The sequence below is a fragment of the Zootoca vivipara genome, chromosome 1, assembly GCF_963506605.1.
Source record: "Zootoca vivipara chromosome 1, rZooViv1.1, whole genome shotgun sequence".
Taxonomy (NCBI): Eukaryota; Metazoa; Chordata; class Lepidosauria; order Squamata; family Lacertidae; genus Zootoca; species Zootoca vivipara.
Genome location: NC_083276.1, coordinates 63,816,760 through 63,844,388, shown reverse-complemented (window position 1 = coordinate 63,844,388; position 27,629 = coordinate 63,816,760). Strand labels below are relative to the sequence as shown.

Here is a 27,629-nt window from a genome sequence, read left to right as displayed (position 1 = left end):
GCAGAAAGCAACGAGGCCTTGGAGACCTGGGCATTAAGTGCAGCGCAACTACCTGACCGCGAGCTTCCCTCCCCTGATTAAAGCCTGTTTTATTACTCATAGAATCTTATCCGCGAGCCACGTGGGATCTTGCTCCATCAATCCACCATGCAGAACAGTAAGTGACTCTCCTTATTTCACGACTCTGCCGGCTTGAGGATGTCGATGTATTATTGGGGTGGGTAGTGTTTGTGTGTGTTGGGCGGGGGTGGGGTGGGGGTAGAGAGGCGGGGGAAGGTATAGAATTTCACATTTTCAAAATACTAATCATATCAGAAGTGGCTCCTTCTGGAAAAGGGGGGTTGTGAAGCTTAGGAGAGTTACAACACCCAGCGCTTGTTGGCTGCCATTTGAGTCCTTCGCCTAAGAGAGATGCAGCTGGTAATTCTTGCAACAGGAGACCGTGCAGCGACGGGCTCCTTTTCCCGAATGGAGATTTCCGAGGCCGTGATCCGAAGCACCCTTACTTGGGGAGGAGATGTAAGTGCCCTTCTCGTTTCCATGGGACTTACTTCCAAGTAACTGTGCTTGGGAAGATGGAGGCGTGAGCGAGCTGCTTTGTGGATGGCGCGTCTGGAGCGATTGGCCACCCATTGAGTGTGGAATTGACCACTCCAGAATCCCACTGCTCATGGATCGGATCTGCAGCCACTGGAGTAAATCGGTTCTTTGTGAGTGTTTGGGGTTTTTTTGGGGGGGGTGTCGATGTAAAGAAAGTCCTCTGAATGGGAAGGGAAAGGAAGACATGATCTGATCGTTTTCTTTGGTCTTCTTTTGGTTGGACTCTCCGCACAAAATCTCGCGGTGATGGAGTCTCGACGACCTAAATGTTTGGCGCAAAGTACTGGCGCAGGGAAGCTTGTGAAGATTTGAAAATTCTTGGGGCGAAAAATGTAGATGGATTTAAATAGATTTGTAACCCAGGACGAGAGATCTACTGGGTTGCGCGAGAGGTGACAATAAGGGGGCAGTTTGTTGTGGTGCAGTTGAAATAAATCTGAGTGGCAGCGGGAAAGTCCGTCGAGAATGCAGCTCAATTTAGTGCTCCCGTGAGAAAGCGCAACTTTTCTGGAAGCTAGTCTCATTAAAAATCGATCTGATTTGTGCAAGCGTGTTTAGGATTGCGGCGATGGGTGCTGATAGATCCATCCTGTTAGATTTGTAGAGGCTGGCAAAGCGGAAAGGTTGGGAGAGCCCCCCAATAGCTTCACAGTTTGGATGTGTTGACATAATAAACTCCAGCGCCGTCCAGGAGGCAGGGCAAGCGAGGGTCACCGAACCCGGATTCAGAGGACAGTCGTGTCTGTCTGTGGTTGTTTCGTTGCAATCAGTTCTAACATGTTTCGAAGCCAAGGCGACCTCGAACTGGAATTAACTGTGCCTCGATCGGATTTTTTAATTTTATTTTAAGAAACCAGAACTTCCTTTGATTGCACACAATCGTCCGCCAAGCAAGTTGCAAACGGGCGAGAAGTTCCCACGTCACTAACCGTGTTCTGTGTTCTTCTGGCTGGAGGAATGTGGGGATTTGCAAAAGAGAGAGAGAGAGAGAGAGAGAGAGAGAGAGGGGTGAATGTCAAAGCGATCGAGACTGAAGGCCTTGGCTGAGAAAATGTTGGTCACTTGTGGTGGTCTGGGGCCCGGGGGGTTGGGCTGGGAAGCGAACCCTGGAGCTGAACCCACAAGACTTAGTGAAAGCTCAGGAAGATGAGAGATTTTGTCCCTTTCAATCGTCTTCCAGACCAGCTTGGCAGGGGCTGCTTAACGGCTTCCTAATAGAGCTGTGCGCTTGGATGCCAAATTAATAGAAGGGAGACCCTTTGCTTACAGTAGGATTGACTTCCGATAGGACTTGGTTTGGTCAGGCTGCGTGTGAGGGACGCCCTACATAGGCCCGTCTTGCTATCCTCTCCCCACTCCCGAGAGGGAATCCCCAATGAAACCGGCTTCTCACAAAGCGCCCTTATTTGGACGTAGATTCCTCTAGAAGCCAAGGGACCCGACGCAATCCCGCCACACCCCCAGCCCTTTTTGTGTTTGGGCGAGCCGGACGGTACCCACAGTGGATCAGCCCACTGGGAGAAGGTGTCAGTTGCGTAGAACTCGCAAACAAAACAGTCCTTCTCAGAGGGGGCCTTGTCCGATTTCCAAGCGAAGTCTCGCAAGGTTGCGGCAGTTTGACCCGCACTCTGGACCGGCAACTCCACTGATTTTCAGCATATTGGTGGAAAGGAAACCTGTGACACTTCCTAATATCAGCCGCCTTCCCGCAGACTTTGATTGGGAAATTTAGTCTCGCCGACTTTCCTGGGTGTAGGGAGGTCGGATGGGCTATGGGACAATCCAGCAGTCACAAGGGATGCACTTTTAAGTTCTCAGGAGTCCACCAGAGAGTTGCCGCACGTGCTTAAATCTCTCCTGCTGGGGCCAAGAGAGACTTAAAAGTATATAGCTTTGGTTGGATGGAACGGGGCCTGGTTGCCCAGAAAATGCCCCTTCCGTGAGATGATGTTGAGCTCGTTATCGAGTTTCTGTCATGTTTAAAGATGCTGCCTTTGAAATCAAAAGCCGGCCAAGTATTTCCTCCTAAAGCGAAGGTACTTCAGAGTTTAGTTGACTGGGCCTACCCTTTAATTCTGGCCTTACGCGCGGGATCCGAATTACCAGGATTTCTTTAGCTGCCACTCTCTTTACTTGGGAGTTGGCCCCATTGAACTCTGTCAGGACTTTCTTCCGAGTAAGCGAGGCCGGGTCTGCAAGGCGGCGGCCTTTCTTCGTCTCCGTTTGGCCGCCAGTCGCGTTGAAATCCTTGGCGGGGATTCCCTAGCCAAAGCTGGCGTCGGCTTTCCGAGGCCCCACTCGATTTCCTCCAAGGAAGGGCTTGGGGGTCCTTGCAGGAAGGTTGGTGCCCTGCCCTCAGCTCCTGGGTGGATGCATTTCTACCGGTAAGCATACAAACCGGATTGTGGGGATCGAGTGCGCCTTTAAATTGCCCTGTGTGCTGGGATTCTTTCCCCGTTGCGGACCGTGGCAGCGAGATGGTATACTTTTCCGGCCGGGAAGGCCTGTATTCATTCTGTTGCTTCCTTCTCCTGGGATATCTCTTAAACCGACGGTTTGCTAAGCCTTAGCGATGATCAGAAAGAGACGCGGTCAGGGTGGAGCAGGGAAAAAGGCACGGAGGCCAAGCCCTCCTCTCTCCTAGCCGGGGTCCTTGGCCTTGAGGCACAGCTCATCCCAAAGTGTTCCTCGGAGGGCCGGAAAATGCCTCGACGCCGGCCCTTGGCGCTCGCTTTTTTCTCCCCCTCCCTTTCAGCCCGTGCAGGAGTGAAGCGAGGAGCTCCCATCCGGGTGAAGCCCGGGTTTTGCGCAAAGGTCGCCGCCGGCTCTGCAGGCTTTGTGCGAACAACTCCTGGGTGTATGTGGTGCCGGGGCTCCAAATTGACACCATATGCTTTCCTATTAGAAGCCTCGCCCCAGAAAGGCGAGGCGCTTAATCGTTGCCACTGGGCTCGAACTGCCTCCCCTCTCCAGGGAAATTAAGGCATTGATTAAGGCTTAACCTTTTTACGCGCAACTTGGGAGTTTGGCATTCCTCGTTGGGCCGCGCTCAGAGATACATTTCTGGCGGGGCTGCGTGCAAAGGGCCTCTTGTCCACAGTCGCATGTGTGTTTATGAGTGAAAGAGGAAGAGGGAGATCTTGCTCCGTTGATCCCCAGGCCCCAAGGAAACATCATAGCCACGGGATTGGGAGTCCCATTGGTTTCCGTGAGAGAGAATGAAGCACGTGCTCATCTCTCTGAAACACCCCCCCCCCGCCCCACCCCCCCTTTGAGAAACGATGGGCCTCTGATAAGGGCTTGCCGAGGCTGGATCGGGTCCCTGAGAGACTGGAGAGGAGAGCAACCCAGAAGGGCAATGGAGAGGGAGGATGAAGGTAAGGGGGAGAAACAGGGAGTTGGGTGGGGGAGGGGAATGTGTCCAGAACCACCTAACCTAGGAGTGGTGATTGGGAGGATTAAAAGGGGGGCATTTGACGCCCCACCTCCGCGACCCGGAGATGGAAGCTCCCTCCCCTTCTTCACATATTTGGGGGGGGGAAGAGATGAGCAGGTCCATCCGAGAGGCAGAGAGAGAAAAGAGAGGATCTGTGCCTTGTGCCCCCCCCCTATATTTCTTAAACCGCACACGTTGGTCGGTTCTCTAGTAGCTTTTACGCTCAAGCCTCTCCCCCCCCCGCACCCCTCCCCTCCCCCTTCACCCTCCCTCCCCTCCATCGCTCTCCAAACCGCATGTCACTTCGGATCTATCGAGGAGGCAGCGCGCCCCCTCGGTTGTGTCCGTACTGGCCCCGTGGCTACCTTAAAAAGTCGCTTCCCCTCGAAGGGGAAACGAGTAGAGTTCAATCTCGTCGGAGTGATACCCAAATCCGGACAGAAAGGGTCGTTTTTATCATGCTCCTGTTTGTCGTGACGATGCAATTTTCAAAAGCGGAGCACTGTCATAAAGTGACACGTCTGCCACAAGTGCTCCAACTGATCTTTTCAATTAGCCTTCCATGCATGATCCGGGGCGACTTCCGCCTATTTCCAGAAATTAAGCTCAAACTTGACGTGCAGCTAGTTTTATTTTAAAGACAAATGTCAGAGAGACTCATCATATTTTCCCCCTCTTCTATATTTGGAGCTTATTTATTGCTAAGAAGCCGAGGCTCCTGGAGTCAATTTAGCAGGAGGCTCCAAAGAGAGGAGGAGAGCAGAACAGAGAGAGACACACAGAGAGGGAGAGAGGGAGAGAGCCCAGACCTTCTCCAGGGAGCCTTTTGCCTCCAAAGCCTCAAGCTGCAGGTTGGGGAATTATTTTCGAACCTTTTTTTTTTTTAAGAAATCCATTCGCGTTGCTTTTGGCCAAGTGAGCTGTAGCTAGGAGGATGCTTAGGCACTGTCGCAAAGCTCAGAACAGACCACTCCGATTTATTTTCCTTTTAAAATAATAGCAACCATTCCCTTTTCCCTCGCCTTCTTTTCCAGACGAGGAATTTGGGGTGTGAGGATCTTGGTAGCATTTAGGGAGTTAAGAGAGACGGAGGGCAGGAGGCGCCTGTTTTTGGCTTAGTCAGTTTCTGATCCAGGCAGGTTTTGTGCTTTTGGTGGTGGGGTGGGCGGGCGAGGTGGACCTTCTGTGGACTGCTTTGGGTCCATGCGCTGCTGCGTCTCGAAAGGCATCTTCCGCCCCCCGCCGCCCCATGGAAGAGAGAGGGGACGGTTTTTCCTTCACCCCACCCCCAGCCACCCCCTTTCCCCCACAGTCGGCTGTGCGCCCTTCACTCGCTGGCTGGTGCCAAGGCTGCTGAAAGGATGTCTCTGAGTGAAAGTGTGTAACCAAATGTTGCTCTTCTGGGCTTGAGAGGCAGAGCTGGGACTGTGAATGGAGCCTTAGAAAGGAGTCAGCGTCGAGCTTAGAAGGGGGGATGGCGGAGGATTTGGGGGGGGGGGAGGAAGGGAAGGAGACCAGTTCAAAGGGGAGAAAGTCTTTGTGGTGATGGAATTTTCATTTGATGATCATGTATGTATGTATGTATGTATGTATGTATGTATGTATGACTTTCCTGTATAGAACGTGCTTTGCAACTGGTGAAATAGATGGTTGTTGGAGTAACGGTGGCTACTTGGCTGCAGTGCTTTCGTCTAGAGACGTGTGTGCGTCTTTTGTGTGTGTTTGTGTACAGTCTTCATACCTGAGATCCGCAGCCATGGGTCTGGCTCGCCTGTGCCCGCGCTAAGTGGGGCTTTTCTCTTTGCAAACTCCAAAGCAGAACCAGAAAAGCGCCTGATTTGGGTTGTTTGGTTGTTGATCTCGCTGTTCCCCACCGACCCCCCCTCCATCCCGACCCCCTTCCCCCCCCACTCTGTCTCAGCAGCAGCAGCAGCAGCAGCAGCAACAACAACAACCTGACCGGGGAGGAGGGAGCTTGGGCGCCCCAGGTCCTCCTTCTCCAGCTCAGGTAGCCGAGTCTTCCATTGTCCTTATTTTCCTCCCCCCACCACGCAGGTCACAGCGGCGTCAACCAGCTCGGCGGCGTGTTTGTCAACGGTCGGCCGCTGCCAGATTCAACCCGACAGAAAATCGTGGAACTCGCCCACAGCGGGGCTCGGCCGTGTGACATCTCCCGAATCCTGCAGGTGAAAATGCGCCTCGCCTTCCCAGCTCCAGCAACCCTACGCCAGCCTGGCTTGGGGAAGGAAGGAACAAACCAAAGCAAAAAAACAAACAAACCAAAAAAACCGGACACAGCCTATCCTGGGGGTGGTTGGTTGAGGGAAGGGTATTATTCTGGAGCTGCAACCTTCCCTCTCCAGCCTATTTGGTGCGGGGGGAGGGGCAGAGAGAAGGATTATTTAAAATAAATAAATCACCATCAATCAATCTGCTTCTCAAAACCACGGGGTTAGAGCTATCTATTTTTTCCTTAAGTCAATGGCTGCTTGACAACCTGATGCCTTATTTCCATATGTACGCCTGTATTCTATTGGCGAATATTAGTTGGCTGGAGTGACCTGACCGATGCAATGCGCCCGATCCTAAGGACGCTTCTTTGGAAGGCAGAGCCCACCGATTGGTTAAGGGACTTCTTTCCAAACAAGCGTGTGCAGGTCAGGGGGGGGTGTTAAACTGTCCACTTCCCCCGCCATGTAACTGAAAGTTTCTGCATGCAAATTTATGTATGTGTATATATATATATATGTGTATATGTGAATAAGCAATAAGCAACGTTGGTTTCTTTTGAAATTGCTGCCTGTTTATCCCTAGAAGCTCCTGAGAAAACAATTTGGCTGGGGATTTGGCTTAGGGATACAGTATCATTCCCGTATTATAACCCACCCACACCTTCCCAAACCTTCCCTCTTCCCGAAATCTGAGTATTTTGGAAACTGAGCTGATGATGTTTATATTAACATTTCTTCCAATATCTGACATTTTTCTCCAGTTTTTCTCCCCCTTCCCCCTTCAAAGTGGGTTTTAAATAAAAATAAAAATAAAAAAATCTCACCTTTGTAGCGTGTAGGGCCACAAATGTAATATTTTTTAAAAAAGAAAAAGAAAGAAAAAGAAAAGAAAAACCTCTCTAAGTAAGTTCTCATACCATTTAAGGTATATTTTTGTGTTATAGACCCATGCAGATGCAAAAGTCCAAGTGCTGGACAATCAAAACGTAAGCTTGTCATTGTTTAATGCATACTTAAACAATTTTATTTTTGTCTTGAAATTATTAATAATGTGATTTTCTGTCCGCTTCCCTGATGCAGGTGTCGAATGGCTGTGTGAGTAAAATTCTGGGGAGGTATTACGAAACTGGCTCCATCCGACCGCGGGCAATCGGAGGTAGCAAACCGAGAGTAGCGACTCCAGAAGTTGTAAGCAAAATAGCACAGTATAAACGGGAGTGCCCCTCCATCTTTGCTTGGGAGATCCGAGACAGATTACTATCGGAGGGGGTCTGTACCAACGATAATATACCCAGCGTAAGTTCATCAATAAATCCTTTCTCTCTCTCTTACCTAGAACAATAGCAGGAGACCTGTCGCTAACCCCCCTTCTCTTTGATCTTCTAGCACCCAGGAGCCCCTGCCCCCACAATTCCCCCCTCCCTCGCCCTTGGGTAAGGGCAACATTTGGCACGAATCTTATGGGGTGCCCTTAAAAATTGCTCAGGACTCATCCTTGGCTTTTGAGCTAACAGGGCTCCGAAAATCAAGGTGGCTTTTGGAGGCTAAACACGCCCCCCCCCCCCAAGGTGGTGGGACCAACAGGGAACTCTCCTCGAGCGAATTGTGAATGTACAAAGCAATGCAGTGGGGGATTTATTGCTAGGTTGAAAAACACAGGGCATTTCTGCCCGGGTTGTGCATTTTCCATAAGGTGCAGTTCTCCTGAAGAAGGAACTCTGCTGAGCACAACCTGCTTAAGTTCTAAATAGTTTTCAGAGGATTGCTGCTCTAAACGCGTTGGCTGGCAAGAGAACCCCACGCATTGCAGGGGACACGTCCTGGCTTTCAAGGGCGACCACAGCCCTCTCACCTCCCGCCTCGCTTGTCCTGCTGAACACGCGAGGCGGCTTCCATTCTCACAGCCCATTTGCTACAGAGTAGTCCTGCGGGGCTGTGCTGGAGCAAATGGTTTCGATCTGTGGCCTGTTTGGAAGCGACTCCCGTAGAAATCGGTGGGAACGGTTTCTTTGTAAATAAATTTGGGGGTGGGTGGGTTTTCTTTCTTTCTTTTTAAGTCCTCTTTTACACACACACACACACACACACACACACACACACACACACACACACACACGGTATCCCTCTGGGACTGACAGCAACGTCCCAGTGTTTAGTGGGTGGTGGTGGGGTTGCTCCTGCTGTTGTCGCCGCTTTGTTTCGAAGGCGGCTCCTCTCCTTGCTACCAGCGCGTTGAATGTCGCTTCCTTTTCAGGTATCTTCGATCAACAGAGTCCTCCGCAACCTGGCTAGCGAAAAGCAACAGATGGGGGCAGATGGAATGTATGACAAGCTAAGGATGCTGAACGGGCAGACCGGGACGTGGGGCACGAGGCCGGGGTGGTACCCGGGGACATCTGTGCCAGGACAACCAACGCAAGGTAAGCAGAATAGAGAGAAAGAGAAAGCCGCCTCCTCTTCTCCCTCCTCTCCCTCCCTCCCTCCCCCCACCCCACCCTGATCAATCCGATTTCTCTAATGACCCATCAAAGTCCAAAGTGGCAAAGCGCGACACGCTGGTCTGCCTCGTGTCCACCTCCTCCGCAATCTCTTCTTCTTCTTCTTCTTCTTCTTCTTCTTCTTCTTCTTCTTCTTCTTCTTCTTCTTCTTCTTCTTCTTCTTCTTCTTCTTCTTCTTCTTCTTCTTCTTCTTCTTCTTCTTCTTCTTCTTCTTCTTCTTCTTCTTCTTCTTCTCCTCCTCCTCCTCCTCCTCCTCCTCCTCCTCCTCCTCCTCCTCCTCCTCCTCCTCCTCCTCCTCCTCCTCCTCCTCCTCCTCCTCCTCCTCCTCTATCTCGAGGTGGTAAGCGGTGGGGTGGGGTGGGGTGGCTGGGTGTCGTGTGAATACTCAGGAGGGCGACAGGTCTGAGAGGCGTTTGAAAGGCAGCAGCTTTATTTTAAACCCGATCCTTTTGGCAGCCCTCAACCCTACCCTTTCCCTTGGACACACATTGGATCGAAAAACGCCCTATAAGCACTCGCGCAGATGATTAAAATGGGCTTTAGTTCACAAACCAGACCAACAACCACCCTCTCCTTAGAGTCTGAGACGCTCAAGCGCTGACGGATTGCGAGGAAAAGACCCTTGTATCAGATTGCGCTTTCAGGGTAATTGACAAATTTTGTGACTCTGTGGAGGAAGCACCTAGAAAGATGGACGAGGAAGCAAGAGAAGCTTCTTCCAGCTCTGGTTAGCTGGTTGGTTTCTATCTAGGCGTGTCTTTTCTTTCATTGCAAGGGTAGTAGAGGGAATTAGGACGGAAGGACAAACGTAATAGCCTTTGCAGGAAAAGCAGGGGAGAAGTGGGTCGCTTGGATTTTCCTCCAGGTTGCGTGCGTGGAGTCACTGAAAAGGTCAAGCTCCAGGCTGGAGCTGGTTCTGGATAGGTTTTCGGTGGCCCGCTTGCTCCCGATCCAGGGGCGCCTTCACTCCTCAGCTAGACGTGCTCCCACTTGGCCAATGTGGGGCCCTGTTTACGCGGAAGATTAATAGGTGTTTGTTGTAGGGAATGGCGAGAGGTTAATGCGGAGGCTCTGGGGCGGGTTGCGCTCCTTCGCTCCTGGAGATGCTGTAATAATCGCGACGGGTTTGTTTTTGTTTGCCAAGGCGGCCTCTCGGTGGGCCACGAGACCTTTCTCTGGCTCTGGTTAGTCTCTAGGGAAAGGTGTCTCCCCAACAACCTGATTTTTTCTTTCCATCCCGAAAAGGAGGTTAAGATATGAGAGAAAGAGAGAGAGAGAAAAGAAAGAAATCAGTAACAATATGCGGAATATCTGGTACAAAGGATGTTTCTGTCACACGCAAGAATTTGTTATGGGAACAATTCTGTCGCTATGTAATTGCTCATTAGAGATCGTTTTGTTTCTCATTAAGGCGACATGAATAAGCGTCTAGTTGAAGGAGACAGCTGTAGAAATGTTCCACAGGAGACCTCTGGACACGATATGGCACCGCTTGCCAATTAGACATGTCAGTTTTAAGAGAAGGGAGCAGTCTAGGAGGGACCCTGGAAAGACAAGAGCTTCGGGGCATCCTATTACCGTCCCAACTCTCAGATCTCCCATTGGGGAGGAAGAATGCTGTGGGGCTGGAGGAGGACGGGGAGCCAGCCTGCTCACTGAGACCCCCACTCCACCCCCACCCGCCGGTTAGCACCTTTGACACTTCAGTCCTAGCTAACCACACTTAGTTGGAATTGAGTTCCACTGATTTCAGTGAACCATCCTTTTTCAGAATGGTGCTCTGAGTGGCTGGGTAGGTGCGCCCCTGGGAGGGATGGAAGGGTTGGGAGACCTGATCCGGCACTCAGGTCTTTTAAGACCAGATATTGCCGACCTCTTCCAAAGGGAGACTGGCGTCCGTGTGGTGTAAGGAACGAAAAACAAGCCCACAGCCAAGAAGAGCTTTGTGGTACCTTCAAGGCTGTTTATGGTGGCATCAGTTGCCCTGGGACTTGTTCTGAGTCACGGAGGCCATGAAACATATTAGTCTTTCAAAGTGCCACTGGACTTTTAGTGGCTTATTCCAGAACTGGACACCGGCCTCTGGGACTCTAAAGCAGCACCCAGGTCTTTCCAATTCGTTAGAGCTGCGAAGTTCTGGAGTAAGGAGAGGGACACGCGAAGCGAGGAAGGGTTCTTTCCTTGAGGATGGAGGCATGAGGAACCTGCGCCTGAGCTTCGCTTCAGGATGCGGACAGAGGGTAGGCAGGGATGGTTGTTGAACAGTGCCTTCCCCTGAGTAACAGCGCCTTCCCATTACCTGAACTGTAAGCTGCACGCCTCTATAGGCCGCGTTATATATAACTTAGATGGTCCCAGGCGCAAAGATTCAGTCACAGTTCCTGCAGGGCAATGGAAGAATTTTGATTCCAGGCGATTAAAATTAGCCCTGAATGTCAGAAAGGCTAAATCGGCCTTTCTTTTTTATTTCTTTTTGTGTGTAGAACTCGGACTCATAAAGCTAGGAGATTCTCAACACTGGCATCCCGGCTCGTTTTTTTTTTTTTTTTTTTTTTGCTATGGCGGTAAACGGCCTCGGGCACGATCCACCCTGGATTTGAAATTAATAAGGAAGAGAGCCAGGGCAGCACCTGGCTCGTCGAGGGTATTGCACGGGGAATTTTCCTGGTTGTGTGTTAACTCTGCAGTTAAACCCCACGACGTCTAATCTCAGGCTGACACTGCCACGATCCTGAGCGCATTTGCCCGGAAGAAGATAAAAATGATTTACAAAGTCCCAAGTCAGGGTCTAGCTAGATGCAAAACTCAGTATCCTGTCTGGGAAACACGTTGAACTGCAGTCCACAGGATTTCTGCGGATACTGTTTTAAGGTTGCCGGTGTAAGGATCCGGCCCTCAGGCTAGGGCCCTAAACAGCCCGGTGCTAAGAATGGCTCCAATGGAACTTGCATCCCAACCTTTAGTCAACCCCGCTAAAGCCACCTAACACGGGATTCTCTGACTTCCTATGTTCTAGACTAGAATAGCAACCTTCGCTCTTCTTAGATGGATGGGACTTGCTGTCAGGATCAGGGTGAGCACACTGGCGCAGATTAGCTCGTCCTGACTCGCAACGTACAAGTCACAATTCCAAATAAGAGGATTATTTAAATAGATCATATAGCCTACAGATCGTGTGTGTGTGTGTGTGTGTGTGTGTGTGTGTGTGTGTGTGTAAGAGAGAGAGATCGTTGGCAATTAATAGGGTTCCAGATACTTCAGATCTCTTCAGAGAGGGAAGAAGAGAGCCTGATCACAAGAAGCTGGGAAATTCGGCTTTATTTGAATGTTATATCGGATATTACACCAAAGCGGATCATTGTAATGAAGCAGAGTGTAGGAACATAGGCAGCCCCACCAAGTGTAAACGGGTGTGTGGCGGCGGGGACGGGGGGGGGGATAGTCAATAAACTCTCTCTCTGGGTGTCGGAAGTTTCAATTTTGATATCTCACCCTCTGTTTGTTGGGCTCAATATTCCTGCCTCCTCTCTCACACACCCCGGTTGGTGCGTCCGTGTTCGCAGTGAGATAACAGGTTGCTTGAAGTCCGTTGCTGTATAACCGAATATCTGAACCGAGGGTACATTTCATCGCCATGCGCGTATTTAGTTATTTTAAAATCGGGATTCTCTCCCTTCCCAGATGTTGTTGTTGTTGTTGTTTTGAAAGGAACTAAGATCTGTGGCAGAAATAATTGGGAATCGGGCGTGAAGCCCTTTCGGAAAAGACGCAATGTCTTATTCCTCTACAGTTTCCCGAAACAGCAGCCCCCACCCTCATCCTTTAAAATTTAAACCGAAGCAAGCACCTTCCCCCGCAGAAAAACTGGGGAGATCCTTGGGGTTAAAGATTAGCCGGTGCGGGACAGGGCGTGGGTTTGCTCTCCAAATTCCCCAAACAGGAGCGCTGGATCCAAAGAATTTTGTTTTCGGTTTTTGTGCTGGATTTCAGGAAGCATTTGGCTAGGGCCCGTGGAGGGAGACGAGGGGCAGGATTCAGCCACTGTTAAGCCCTTGTAAATCCCACCGGTTTTAATAGGAGCGCGCGGATCAATCCATCCCATCTACACCAGTGAGATCTGCTGGTAAGAGGTTTACTCAGAATAAAAGCCTCGTTTTAGACAATTAGTCCAGCTTCCCATTAAACGCCCATGGGACTCCAATCTTAAAAGTGCTTAACTGTGGCTGGATCGTTTTCTCCAGAGCTCTCCCTAAAGCACATTTACATGGAAGTAAGGCCCACTGGTTCTCTCCTTTTTTCAGTCAACGTGTATAGGATCGGGGTGCCAGGGTTTCAGAGACCCCCCCATTAATCACCAGTTGCCATATAGTTAAAACAAATGAATGGGAATAAAGCTTGCGGATGGGGGCATGCTACTATATTCTTGGCCCTGAGTCAACCTCAAAAAATGTGGACAAGGAAAGCGGGGGAAGGGGCGTATAGGCCTTGGCTGAGGCGCTGGGGGGGGGGGGAGAGACGCGCACTTAAAGCCTCTGCACCACTAAATTAAAATTAATAAAATGCCTCTGTCCTGGAATATTCATGCGGGGGACTCGGGTGCCCCCCCCTCGCTGGGCTGCCTCTGTGTTCCTGGATTTTAAGAGTCCATTACTCCAAAAGCATAAGGCAAGGTTAGGTCTCAGAGGGGGACAAATATGGTCTCAATCTGATAAACGCCATGCAGCAGTGAATAAAATAATGGATACATGAGGGCTGACAGAACAAAAAGAGACATCTCTATCCGGGAGAAATTCTCCAGTGATTTAGCGGTTTTAGGGATCACTGAGACACTGTTTCTTATCTCTCCCCCCCCGCCTCCTCTCGCCCCTCCTTATAAGACTAAAGCCTTCTATAGGATTTAGACACTTTCTCTTTCAACAGATGCTACAATGTTTTGATCCCAGCTCCACAGCTGAAAGGTGCCGCAATCGGTTTGCTATCTTTCTTTCTTTTCCCCCTCTCTGCTAGTTTTCCGCCTCACTGATTAAGACACTAAGAAACTAAGGAATGATTTTATTTCCCAGCGTCTTTTATCCCCCCCCCCGTTTTTTCCCCTTTCCTGGAAAACAAATCCTATACCCAGCGTCAGATGGTCTAGCTATAGGATAATAGCGACAGCATATTCACTCTCTTTTTCTTACGGATTAGGTCTAGAAGGTGGAACGGACTATTGAGTTCATTCCTTTATAGGCTTCTTCTTTTTTTCAAGTCTCATTTTAAAAGAAAGAAAGATATCTTAATTGTCTGGCATTTCTTTTCCCTTTTCCTTAAAAGCAAACACACACGCACACATATATCTGTCTTTCCAAAGCAAAACTTAAAATAGTTTTAACAGACACCGTTTTGAGGGGCAAGGGGGGCAGGGAGAGAAAAGGGCCTTAAAACAGCAGAATGAAGACAAGCGAAAACTTTGCCATAAGTGGTCCTTAAAGAAAACGAAGAGCTCTTGATTTCGGGTGCAATCGTCATTCTGTTGAAGTCAATGGGGACCATCCCATTGATATCCATGCATGGGGCTTTGCGGGTCATTAGAAGTGGAGGTTGACTGGAGAATGGATGAGGAGCGGGTTGAGGTTGCTTCCTTTTTCGTTTTTAAATCCCCCTTAACCTGGAAAAAAAAGAAAACAAATCCTGCTTTGGGGCCATTTTCGCCTTGCAGGAGGAGAAAATTCTCCCTGCTTTTCGTGGATTGTATCTGGTTCCTTTAGTTTTAACGGCTCCTGCCATTTCTCCAAAACTGCCTTGGCTAAGCGGTGAAAGAGGAGCTGAAAAATGACTCCACGCGGGCCCTTAGGATCCCAAACCGCCACCCTGGAGAGGTCTGGCAAGCAGCTGGGCTGGGGGATCAAGCCGCAAGCCTCAGCAGACGAAAATTTCCTGCGCACCCGCACGGACCCATCCGCACGTGACGCACCCTCCAAAGGCGCGCGCCGAAAACGGGCAGATTTGGGCTTTTGCCCAGCGCTGCCACCACCTTCGAGGGAGGGCGCAGCAATAAGGAATGGAGTTGGAAAGATCCGAAAGTGTTGCGTGCTTTTCGAGCACTCCCTTTGGCCACAACTACAAAGTAGCCAATTCCCACCCACCCAAAAAGTTCCGATTATACCGAAGGTTGTTCCTCCTGGGTCACTGGGACTTCGTTGCCGCTTGCAGGTTTGGTTGGGTCCCGCGCTAAGCACAAACCGTTGGAGTTTCTTTATTTCATTTTAACTTTCGTTCATATAAGATATCAGTGGAACAAAACGGTTGAAACCCAGTAATCTTTTAAGCCAGGTGGCCAGAAATGCGATTTGACCGGGGAACTGGTGCACCGCGATCCTGCGAACGGCTGCTCCGAATTAAGTGCCGCTGAGCTATATTTTACAATGAGCTCAGCGCTTCTCTTGCGTTGGACAGCCTGATTCCAAAACTGGTCATAAGCTGCAGCGTGTGGATTTCAGGCCATATTATCCCATGGGTTCAGGTTGCATCGCACGGAAGGAATTATCCCCGACCACGTAGGCATTTTTTACCCTCGGCTAAAGTCCGCGCAGCAAATGCGCCTCCTGACTGGATCTCGCGCGCGTAATGCCCAGTCATTTCAGAGCAGGGAATTCATCTTGGGCTGAAGTACCCGATGCAAACCCCGGTGAGCCCAAGCACTCTCACCTGAAGTGCTGTGAATTACAAATAAGCACATTGGCTTCAGTTTTGAACGGTACACAGTGCCCCTTCCTTTAAATCCAGGAAAGGATTAGAGCCCCTGTCAATTTCACACGTGCATCATTGACTAAGGCTGTGTTTGCCTGTGTTGCGCTCAAGTACCTCCTCAAGTACCTCAACCTGCGTGCAAGGCCTAACGTAGGGCTCAGATCCCATCAGCCTTGCTGAGAAAACGCAGAAGTAATTAGGGCTGAATATCTGAGTGGGCTGCCTTTCTCCAACACGGAGGACTCCTGGAAGAGGCTCCTAGCAGTGCCCTTAACTTAAAAAGCCAGCCACCAACTCTAGTTAGTAAATAAAAACAGGGCCCTTGTCCCGGACTCTCCTCTGCTAGTTGAAGCTTCTCTAATCTTAGCTAAGTAGTTCTCTCCTCTAACCCCCACCTCTTTCCCCCCTTCCTGGTGTTGAGTAAACAGGCTCAGTGTATGGAACTGGCCTATTCACCGGTTTAGGGGTGTTCTTTCTTTCTTCCTCAGCTCCTATAGAAAGTTTTTTAAAAATCCTAAATAGCATTGAGTAGCCCAGCCCAGGGGACAGTGATTAATGATAGTAGTGCCTAAAGGTTAACATACTTCACTGAAAAGTCTGTTGACTGGGATCCTTGTGATACAATGTGGGCCGCTGCACGCCTCAAGAGAATCCTTTTGTTGGGCCTGCCTGATTGTGTCCTCAAAATTCTGCCCACGAAAGTTTGCCAACCCTCCTCCTTGCCCCAAGAGTTTAATAGTTTCCCTTACTCTGCGGGCATTGTGTCCTGGTGAAAAGCAGCCCCCTCGCTATTCAAGTGTTGGTGGTCATCTCAATAGATCTCCAAACGCCCATATGGTGACCACTGGAGATGAATCCAACTGTTTAAATGGGGGAGAAAGTTGGGGTTTTAAAACATTTCAAAGTGTTTGAAAAGATCCCTACCAGATCCTGTCACAATTCTCTTGAGGCTTTGAAGGCTGGGCCCCATTGTGAGCCGATTATAAACGATATTACTTTAAAGTTGATTTCCCACAAATATATATATATATATTTCCAGGCTTAGGAGAGAGAGAAAACTGCTGGTTGGTTTTTTTTTGTAGCATAACTTTTCTCCCTCGCTTCCTTCCTAGTCCAGAGTGTTAGAATCAAAAGAATCCCTTCTTCTATTTTTCATTTAGCAACATCAAAACGCTCCAAATTATTCTCTGAAAGGAAAGGGAGAGTTAATTTACTGACAACTTCTCCTTTGCCTCTACAGAAATGTCCATTCCTTTTGTAAAACACCCTTCTCCCCCCCTCCTTTCCCTTTTCCCTCAGTGTCTGCAGACACTTTGAAAGACAGCTAGACCACGAGCATATCTTTACCTCCAGCAGCAATGTGAAAACAATAAAACTTTCTCTTGTTTAATGATAGAAATTACATTAAAAGTGTTGGAAATGCCCTAATTAAAAATGTACCACTTAAATGATATGCCAGGCGCTCAGCTGCAGAATAGCATATTTAGCTACTTAGCAAACTCGCTACTATTTCTTTTTAAAATTACATGTTAAAATTTTTAAAGAAATCTTACTTTTCTCTGGTGCAACACATTACAAAGAATGGACAGTCCTTTTATCTAAATATAAAATTCCATTTTCAGCAATTATAGCCTGTTCTTGGTGATGATATAATTACAGCTGTGCTCTGTAATAGGTGTCAAGGCAATGCACACTCATACAATAGTTGAATAAAACTGCAGAACAATGCAGGCACTTCTAAATTCACAACCTTTAAAATGAAATTGACTGTGCAGAATTCAAATCAAAACTAGATAAATATTTTTTTTTAAAGATTACAAGCTTGGTTTGGTTTCTTAATAGCATTTTCTGCAAACCTATCAACATCTAATTGATTAGATAGGAATTACTGATTATAGATAATCTGAAATACTGAACAGCACTATTTTAAGTGCAGCAATAGGTAAATAAATTCCATACAGAGAGGATCTTTTGCAGGGCATTTTCAAAAAGTTACAACCATCTCCACTTGAAATAATTTTATTGGATTGTTGTATTTGTATGGGAGGGAGAAGTGATGTCTTATATTAATAGAATTAAAATGTATTATTAATCTTTAGTTCATACAGTGGGAATATGTTGTTATTTAGATAAGCTGAATCTTCTTTATTTGAACATGATATATTTCCCCCATTGTTACATACTAATTTGTGTTTTGTTCCATATTCATTTGAACTCCTCTGTATTGCAAGTGGGAGGGGGATGACCTTTTTCTTCAGCCACTATCCCACCCAAGATTTCAAGACTGATAAACCTTTTAAATAAGGCATTGCTTGTCCTTATATCACCAGTCCCACAGTAGTCCATGTACTTCAGTATGGACCAAGGACTTAAGCCCCTCACTCTAGTCCACAAACCATTTAAAATAGAGTACTGGGGCTTCTGATCCCCAATTCCTATTACACCAATCTCAGTTTGAAACTCCACAAGTGTTGCTATGCACACTCAGAGCCTGGAAGTGCAGATTCCCCTCTGCCTTTTGTTTAGATGCCCACTTTGTGCCCATCCTTTGGGTATAACAGCTCCATGTCCCACAGCAGAAGTTGGATCAAACTGATTATGTGCAAGGAAGTTTCATGTAACTTCAATGAGATACAAGTACTGCAGAACTATCAGGTGGCAGCAAGTTTTGGGTCTGGGCATACGTTGACCTCAAATATGTTTGGTTTAACTGAGAAACAACTTGACCAATAAGAGGCTTCTCATACAATTTATCACAAGGCCTCATCTCACCCCCAAGTAAGCTGATGGATAGTTGTAACCTTGGTCATGGCTGACTTTTTGTGCTAGAACATAGCGGTCCAGCTTGGTCTTTCTCAGGATGCCCTCCTCATTCTGTTGCAGATGGTTGTCCACAACAAGAAGGAGGGGGAGAAAACACCAATTCCATCAGTTCTAACGGAGAAGATTCAGACGAAGCCCAGATGAGGCTTCAGCTGAAAAGGAAGCTGCAAAGAAATCGGACCTCCTTCACCCAAGAACAAATTGAAGCGCTTGAGAAAGGTATGTTGTGTGTGTCCGAGTCAACACTAGGGAAGGGCTTCACACCCTCTGCTCTCTTCTGGGGCATCCTGACAAGTTCCAAAGAAATTCTTTGATGGACATTGATGAGGATCTCACATGTTTTTCCTACCAAAGGCATCTCTTAAATGCTTGGAGGTGACATGATAAGGACAGCATTCTAAACTGACAATCCACCTGCTCCACAGTGCCGCAGTGTGGGCAGCGCATATTGGCTGAGTCATGGTGATGAGACTTCCGACTGTAGCCAACCTCGCCCTTCTCTCAGGTTACATTATATGCTTGAAGGGCTGCTTTCAGGATCCTGAGGCTTCAGTTCCTGTCCTGGCATCACCAGTTGCCCCAGAGGACAGTTGTCCTTCTGCTTCTTTTGATGCACCTCCGATACCAGGCCCAGATTTCAAACGCATTGCTTGAAATCCGATTAGATTATCATGTATTAACTTACTCATGTTCAAATGAGTTAGCACAGGAAAAAGGAGGCCCTCATTTTTAATACATTGGCTGCTCTAAATACATCCAAACAGAGAGGAACTCTGGTCAATTCCTTCTTAACAAACTGCTCCTATAATTGCATAGTCTGGTATTAATCACATATTTATCTAGCAGGGTGAGAGAATGTGTGTGTGTGTGTGTGTGTGAGAGAGAGAGAGAGAGAGAGATCATTAAACAATGACATCTCCCTCTTCTTAAAGAAAAGGAATAAAAATCATAGGAGCACTTTGGTGGAAATATTCCTCATAAAAGATTGAAAGCATAAAGTGCACTCAAACATAGACAGCTGAAAGCAGGAAGCGGCCGTCCTTTCTGAGATCTGTTTTTAAAACTAACTCCGCCACGTTTCCTTTCTACCAGAATTCGAGAGAACTCACTATCCTGATGTGTTTGCCAGAGAGAGACTAGCTGCCAAAATAGACTTGCCTGAAGCAAGAATACAGGTACTCAAGTGACTATGTAATGTTTTCTTTCCTCCCCTCCCATCACCCTGTAAAGGGGGACACTGATGTTTTCAGGGGAAAATACGCAGTCTCCAACAAAGCTGTCCATCTGCAGCCTGATAGGAACATATGAAGCTGTCTTATCCCGAGTCAGCCCATTGGTCCATCTAGCTCAGTGTTGTGCACATTGTAGCCCTCTATCAGGCCGGGGCCTCTCCAATCCTCCCTGGAGATGCCAGAGATTGAACCTGGGACCTTCTGCATTCCAAGCTAGATTCTCTCCTCCTGGGCTACAGCCCTTCCCATGCATGAGGACAGGAAAGTCCCAAGCAGTGCTTGTTGTTCCATCTGGATCTTGCCTAGATAGCTATATATGTGCAGGCAGGGGCACAAGGGAGGGGGCAGGGAGGGGCAGCTGCCCCCCAATCAATAAAAATCAATAAAAATACATAGCAAACTGCGGTTCTGCCCCCCGAAAAGGCCTGCCCCTGTAACAAAAACCCACGTGTGCAGGTGTGTAGTAGATGTGCCTCCAATCTGCCCAGTGGAAAGCCAGTCACACATGCAGATGACTTTGTAGATCAGTGGTTCCATGTTTATCTCCAGTCATTTTGTGAAATAGATAATAGATAGATATGAAGAAAAGGTTGCAGTGAGGCTCTGTCTTTATAGAGGCTTCCTATGAGTAGCTCTAGAGAAGTAGCTGGGTCATCTGCTCTGAATGATGCATGATAGGACACGGCCCTCTTTTCACAGTGCTAACGGAAAGGCTCTTGCGTTTTGCAGGTGTGGTTTTCCAACAGGAGGGCAAAATGGAGACGGGAAGAGAAGCTAAGGAATCAGAGAAGACAAGCCAGCAACACCCCCAGCCACATTCCCATCAGCAGTAGTTTTAGCACAAGTGTCTACCAACCAATCCCGCAACCCACAACACCTGGTAATGTGCTTTCAGAAATGTATCGATCAGTCAGTCACCCATTTGGGGCAATAGAACAGAACGCTCTGTACAGTAATACAGTCATCTGATTGAAGCGTAAACTAATACGTCCATCCTGTCTATCTATCTATTCTATTATAGTTTCCTCTTTCACATCAGGTTCAATGCTGGGCAGAACAGACTCCGCGCTAACAAACACATACAGTGCTTTGCCACCCATGCCTAGCTTCACAATGGCTAACAACCTGCCTATGCAAGTAAGTATAATCCACTAATATGCTCTCTTTCTTTCTTTCTCCCCCACTTTCTTGTTCTCTCTCTGAGCTGGGCAGAGCCTTGCCCATTCGATTTCTGGGGTGGAGAATGCCAATTCCAGGCCAAAAGAGGTGGTTGTCAAAGGTCAAGGGGATTTCTGTTATCACACCATTATGAAGTCTTCAAATTTTTGAAGTCAACATGGAAGCTCCTTGAGGATTATTAGTCTAATGGAGGTGCTTGAGCCACTTATCAAGATTTCTTCCTTGGGCTAATTAACCTGGAGTAGCTCTCAGGCCTGGCTCTATGCTAGCAGTCTACAGTGCTGGCCAGAAGTTCCACTTTATCCACAAACAGGCACCAGGACATCATTTTTGCCAAGTTTTAACCACCTTGATTCTGACAGAGAGCCAAAGGGTATTTTGAGAACAATTAATCAGAGTAATTTTGGGTGTGAAACCCTGAAAGGACCAAGGAAGCAGCCTCCAAATTGGCCACTGCAAAGCAGGGGTACCAACTTGAATAAAATATTGGGGGGTGGGATAAGTAAGTCCTGCCCTGCATAATCAACCACAAACTTGGTGGACAGACACCATTTGAATGGCAATGCCCATCAACTTTCAAGGGGCCTGGCCCCCTCAAATATTTTATGGGGGGTGTGAAGGGACCTCGGCCCCTAGGAGTTTGCTTCTATGCTGCATAGTTTTCTCCTTTTTATTTCAACCAGGTCACTCCTGAGTAAAACATCAATCGTTTAATCTAGTCATTCTGAGCTTTCATAGGGATGCCTAAATTTGGTGATTTCTTATGTTTGCCACTCTGTGCCTTTGGTATGGGCAAGACGATCCTGTAGAAGCCACTGAATGGTTGTTGTGGATAGCAGTTGTGTGAGTTAGGTAGTTTTAGAAGAAATTATGGCTTGCTCTCTCTCCCTCCCCCACCTCTCACCTCCAGATGGTAAGGTGCATTATTTCAACGTGTGGTAAGCCAGCCCTATGGCATTTTTGGTGGGTCCTCCTGCTCATTTTGATGACTGGGACCCTGCACTTTCTCCCCAAAGCTATACCTTGACAGCACCACTGGTGGATAGTGTTTAGACGTGGTTCAAAACCCTATTCAGTATGAAGCTCACAGGGTGGCCTTGAGCAAATCACTATCCCAGGGACCTTTGTGAGAATAAACCAAGGGAAAACTGTAATGCTTGGGAGTGAAGGCCAGAATAAGTAAATAAAAGGACTTTTTAGCACTGTTCCTTTGGTACTGCCATATGCAATAAACATTTTTTTTAAAAGTCCTATATTAGTGTGACATGGGGATTTTCAAACCCGATTTACAATATCTAAACTGAATTGAACATTGGGCAAGATGGCAGGAAGCTGCTGGCTAAGTGGTGTTGCTCTGAGTTGCTCTAGAGTGATCTCCACACTGCTGAGCATCATAATCCTGACCCCATAAGTGGCATTGGGAGTCTTAGCATTAACCCTATCCACAGCTAACTTTTTGCTGTGTGGAAGCAAGGCTGGAACCTGCTTCTAATTCGCAACAGGTAGTGTTCAAGGACAGTTTAGACACCTTCTAATGCCCACTAACCTTGTTTATTAACTCACTATTAGATTCCCACACATTTTTTAAAGAAGACTTGCTTTTGACTACAGCATGATTCTAAATGGTGTCCATGATCACTGATATACATTGGCCACTGAGATAACAGGTTACTGAACTAGATGGGCCATTAGTCTGATCCAGCACACTCTTCTTATGTTTTACTGTAGAAAAATGTGACAGTGGTTAATCCAGAATAATTTAATTTGTAATTGATGAACATTAATTAAAAGAATGGGACCATACCTAGGATCTCTTATGAACTCAATTTAATAGGCTATGAGTCAACTAAAAGGCAGACTTGTCAATATTCTTGGGTATTCCACTCCTGGTAAATATACAAGTTGCATAATACTCTGATTTCAAAGAGGCAAAGTTCCCAGAACAATAGGAAAATTATAGTCAAAGGGTGCATTAGGAACATCCAGGTAATTAATGGGAGTTTGCCCATTGGGGTATACAACTGGCACCCTGATCTTGTATACTTTTCAAGGCAATCAGTAGACCTAAATGCCACCTAAAGGATACAGTCTTGTGCAGAATGAAATATGCATTAAATCTATATTGAATCATGGTGGTTGGTCCTGATCCAGTTAGAGTTGATCATGCTTAAGCCCCATGGCATTTCAGTCAGTTGTGATCAGTTGCCTCACTGATTTCAATCTGTTTGAGAGTTCTTTACATGAGTCTGATGCATTGTGTATAAATGTTGTGGATCTCTTTGAATATGCCTGCTATATCATAAGAAAATGTTATACATTGCTTGATTGATTTCCATAGAACAAAAGTGCAGCGAACTTTTTCTGAATGAATGCTAATATGTTTAGACTTGGGGTATATGACTAGTTTTTCCAGTAGGGCACATGTGATTTCAACTGAATCAGGGCTTCTAAAGTGTCTAATTTGTTCAAGAAAGGCACTCTGATCCAGCAGATATTTTTGTGAATGGAAGGCGGGGCATTGTGATATCCCCCTTTTCTCCAATTTCCCCTAAAATGGTTGAGTACCCTCATGGAAGATAGTGCTGGGGACTGCTGGAGAAAAGGGGAAATTGCAAAAAAAAACCATCTCCCCCTTCTTTCCATTCATGGAAGCCTCCACTGGATGAAAGAGCCTTCCATGAATAGGAGGGCAGCATACAACCCATTGATCTAAAAGTTGTAGAATGAGCCAACATAAAAGGACCGTTGCAATGGAACATGATAGTTAGGTACACAATAACTGGGAAGAGCTTTCCAAACCTGGAATGTGATCATCTGGACTGGAAAAGAGGAATAAAGGACTTGATAAAATTGTGAAAAATATGCGTAGTGAGTTAATTGGCGCTCATGGATTTGAATTCATAAAGCAAAAGTTTCAGAATCTGTTTAAGAAAAAAAGTGTACCCAGCCAGAGAAACTCATTAGTATAGCATTGGTGAGGAGAAAAGGCTTATTAAAATGCTAGCAGGATTACACCTTGGCTGATGAGACACTGTGGCTATTGGCACCCTAGAAATCCCCAAGGGGGAAGAGGAGGATGTGAACAGCACCTGCAGTTCTAAATAGCTGTGTTAAAGTGAACAGAGCTGCCAACCCTCCTGCTTGTAAGCAGGTGGATAACTAGCTGGCTGAGGGGGGGGGAATACAATACTAGGGTCCCCAATCATTATTGTGCACATGCGATGGAGCTCATAGGAAGATACAGAAGCTATAGGTTTTCCATAGCTTTTCATGAAGCATTGACTGTTACAGCTATTTCAGACTGGAGCTTGGAGAAATCAGATCATAGTAGAATTGGCTGTAATGGAATAGGTTGCTATGTTCTTTATGACCCCCCCACCCCCACAATCAATCAAATACAAATACATTTGTAGTAAATACAGTATCTATATATGGCATGCCTCTTGAATTTAGAACTGAAGCTAGTATATTAATACATAAAGGTAAAGGTAAATGTTGGGAAGAGGTTTATGTTGGTTATTTAATTGGCATGTGTGCATCTGAATTGTGTTGTGGACCAGAGCTGAATTTTGGGTTGGGAACTCTTTGTTAATTGAACCCAGGATTATTGGGAGTGGGAATCTGAGCATGCCTGGTAAGAGTTCAAAAGTAATCCAAAGATAATATATGAAAGATAAATTCTGGATAAAAGATAAATACAGAATGTTTCAAAATGCAGTCCTTTAAGAACCTGACAGTCGTGCAAGCAAAACAATATTCTTAAAATAAAGGCAATTGTTATTTCTGTTGTATGTGGATTGCTGAGGAAGAAGCAGCACTTCTACACAGATAGTCAGAGTGCAACTGTAACCTAATATCCACAAAACTGTAACAGCAGTACTTTCAAAGGAAAGACAGAGAGCTAAGAGAGATTAGAAAGTAAAATATCCAAATCACAGGGGATGGTAATGGGAATTAGGAACCTAATTACTTTTAGCAGCCCCTCCCCCCCCAAAAAATAATTCAGTCCAAAGAACAATCAGTTTGGGGATAAATACAGGTATAAATTAGTGGATTGTATATTATTAAGGTTACCATTGGGCCTGTTGTATTATATCTGTTTCTATATCCATGCCGTTCTGAATAAATGTAGGTAAACAACGAGAAAACCAGGCCAATCCATAACCCAACTAAGATAAAATATTTAGATTTAAGTTGCTATTCCTCATAGGATTATAAGTGGTTTGTCACCTTGATGTCTAACATATTCACTGAATCCCAGAAATGGGACTGGGATGTCAGAACTAAACCATTACATTGCCAAAAACTGAGAGTGATGTCAGTTCTTATAAGCAATATTTGTCTTCAGTGATGTGGCTTTCATGCACACCCTTATTTATATTCTGCACCAGTGATTCCCAAATGGTAGAACAACTTGTGGGAAGCTTGTGGACAAGACCCAGAGAGAAAATGTTTTTGTTTTGGTGTTCACTGTAAGGCTTATAGATTGGTAAACTGATCCAATTTCCTGCTACAAACAAGCAGATAGATGATTCCTACTGAATTTGAGAAAATCATTAGGATTGGCACTTCTGAGAGATGCCGTTTTTCTCAGTGCCCTTAACATGTATTCCAATATAAACAAAAACATAGCCCAAGTCACAGTTAATGCTTCTGAGCAAGGATGCTCCACTCTCAGCTCCCCAACCCAGTGACAGATCTGAAAGTGCTCAAATCTGGGGAAGCGAAGTGGGTGTGGGACTTACAGTGCTCAAAGAAAGTAGCCCCTTTTTGTATATAATAAGTAAGACTTAAAGTGGAAGGACCTGCTTTCTGCATACCATGGAATGTAGATGGGGAATCATTTGCCCTCTTTTGGGGGAGGGAACCGTGAAGACTGAGCACTCCGTGGAACAAGGCACTAAATATGAATGTTTAACTTCTTTCTGTGTAGAGTATCTACTGTCTCTAAAAGGAAACAAGAGCTATATGATGCTGCTGAAATTCACAAGCATTGCTTTGTTCTTCCAGCCCCCGGTACCCAGCCAGACTTCCTCTTACTCTTGCATGCTGCCCACAAGTCCGTCAGTAAATGGGAGGAGTTATGATACATACACCCCTCCTCACATGCAGACACATATGAACAGCCAGCCAATGGGCGCCTCTGGCGCAACTTCAACAGGTAAGCATCCATTTGTTTCTTTGTCAAAAGTAATTTAAAGGAGTTGTTTCTCCTGCCAGTCTGATCCCAACAATTTATTCAGAAAGTTATTGCTAATTTTCTATCCAAATGTGATTGTTAGTTACTCAGTCCTAGTAGCAGTTGCTTAAACATAGTGGCTCGAATCTTTGTGTATAAAATAGGGAAGCCATTCCTGACTTGTTTTGGGGGGCTGCACTTGAAGGAAGGAAGGAATGATTAACAGAACATTGTTTTGTTTCTTCCTTCCAATTTATATCTTTCCCCCTCTCAGCACTTCTAGATAAAGATGGAACATAAAATACTGCATCCCATTACAATTTGAAAATGTTAGAACAGACTGACTGGATATTTAACTGTGGGGCCAAAAAGTATTTTCTAATAGGTCAACTGATTTCCTAAAATTAGGAAATGATCAAACAGGGAAAGATATTATTGACTTCTTTAACAGAGCTCTGGAAGCTTTAGAAGAAAGCCCCTTTTTAATAAGGGGCCACAGAGAAGCTGAATATATGTGTGTTTGTTTCTATAAAATTTTTCTTCTTTATCTTTTAAGGTCTTATTTCCCCTGGAGTGTCAGTTCCTGTTCAAGTTCCCGGCAGTGAACCTGATATGTCTCAATATTGGCCAAGATTACAGTAAACCATGTGTTGATTTTGTAAATGGCTCTATGGACAACAGTTGGAGGTTTGGCTGTGTTTTCTAAAAGAAGAACGGCTTTCAGAGTACGTCTGTACTGCAACTGTGCCCTACGGCATAACACATGGAGAAAGACTTTAACATGGACCTTTGTATACATGAAGGCATTATATCAGTTGGAACAAATCTTCATTTTGGTATCCAAACTTTTATTCATTTTGATGTATTATTTGTAAATGGGCATTTGTATGTTATAATGAAAAAAGAACAATGTAGACTGAATGGATGTTTGCTTTTGTGTTGGTCATGAAGTTGTGTTTTTTATTTTATTTTTTAAAAAGGAAGCCATGATCAACAAGCTTTGCCACGAATTAAGAGTTTTATCAAGCTATATCGAATACTTCTACCAATCTGTTCATAGATTTCAGACTGATGCTCCAAGTTTGTATCATTCCATTGCATATAATTCAACCTGGAACAATACGGCATTAGATTTCTGTAAGAAAAATATCTGTTGGGATTTCCAAAGGTTATTAACAGATGATGCTTATGTGCAAACGAAGGATCAAGAGAGAACTTCAAAGAAGAAAAGTTTGATAGGAAAAGGATAGATTGTGTCTTCGATATAATCCAATTTGTTTTATGTCAAAATGTAAGTATTTGTCTTCCCTAGAAATCTCCCAGAATGATTTCTATAATAAAGTTAATTTCATTTATATTTGACAAGAATATTCTATAGATGTTTTATACACATTTTCATGCATCAAACGTTTCTTTTTTGGTCAGCAAAAGTTAATTGTTCTTAGCTGAAGTTGTACTACTGTTCACAGTCCAATCATTTTTGTGCATCTAGAATTCATTCCTAATCAATTAAAAGTGCTTGCAAGAGTTTTAAACTTAAGTGTTTTGAAGTTGTTCACAACGACATATCAAAATTAACCATTGTTGATTGTAAAAACCATGCCAAAGCCTTTGTATTTCCTTTATTATACTATTTTCTTTTTAACCTTATAGTGTGGTGTGGCCAATTTTTTTCCCTTGTTAGGTTTTAATATATATATATTTTATACAGACAAGTCTTAT

At 46.0% G+C, this 27,629-nt stretch overlaps 1 protein-coding gene across 2 annotated transcripts; it reads left to right on the top strand.

The window, feature by feature from the left end:
• The first annotated feature begins 106 nt into the window (after positions 1–106).
• PAX6 (paired box 6) lies at positions 107–27,629 on the top strand. Of its 2 annotated transcripts, XM_035117980.2 has the most exons (11): positions 107–157; positions 6,092–6,222; positions 7,212–7,253; positions 7,348–7,563; positions 8,522–8,687; positions 18,378–18,536; positions 19,410–19,492; positions 20,279–20,429; positions 20,571–20,686; positions 25,739–25,889; positions 26,464–27,629. In XM_035117980.2, the coding sequence occupies exons 1-11, from the start codon at positions 148–150 to the stop codon at positions 26,547–26,549; spliced, it is 1,311 nt and encodes a 436-aa protein (XP_034973871.1). In that variant the 5' UTR covers positions 107–147; the 3' UTR covers positions 26,550–27,629. The 2 variants fall into 2 exon arrangements, with proteins under 2 accessions (XP_034973871.1, XP_034973878.1); XM_035117987.2 differs by lacking the exon at positions 7,212–7,253.

What these genes read in the sequence shown, in the direction of transcription:
- PAX6 (XM_035117980.2), top strand. An exon ending in CCAACGATAATATACCCAGC is followed by an intron (nt 7,564 to 8,521) that starts GTAAGTTCATCA and finishes CTTCCTTTTCAG; the next exon opens with GTATCTTCGATCAACAGAGT. An exon ending in GCCAGGACAACCAACGCAAG is followed by an intron (nt 8,688 to 18,377) that starts GTAAGCAGAATA and finishes ATTCTGTTGCAG; the next exon opens with ATGGTTGTCCACAACAAGAA.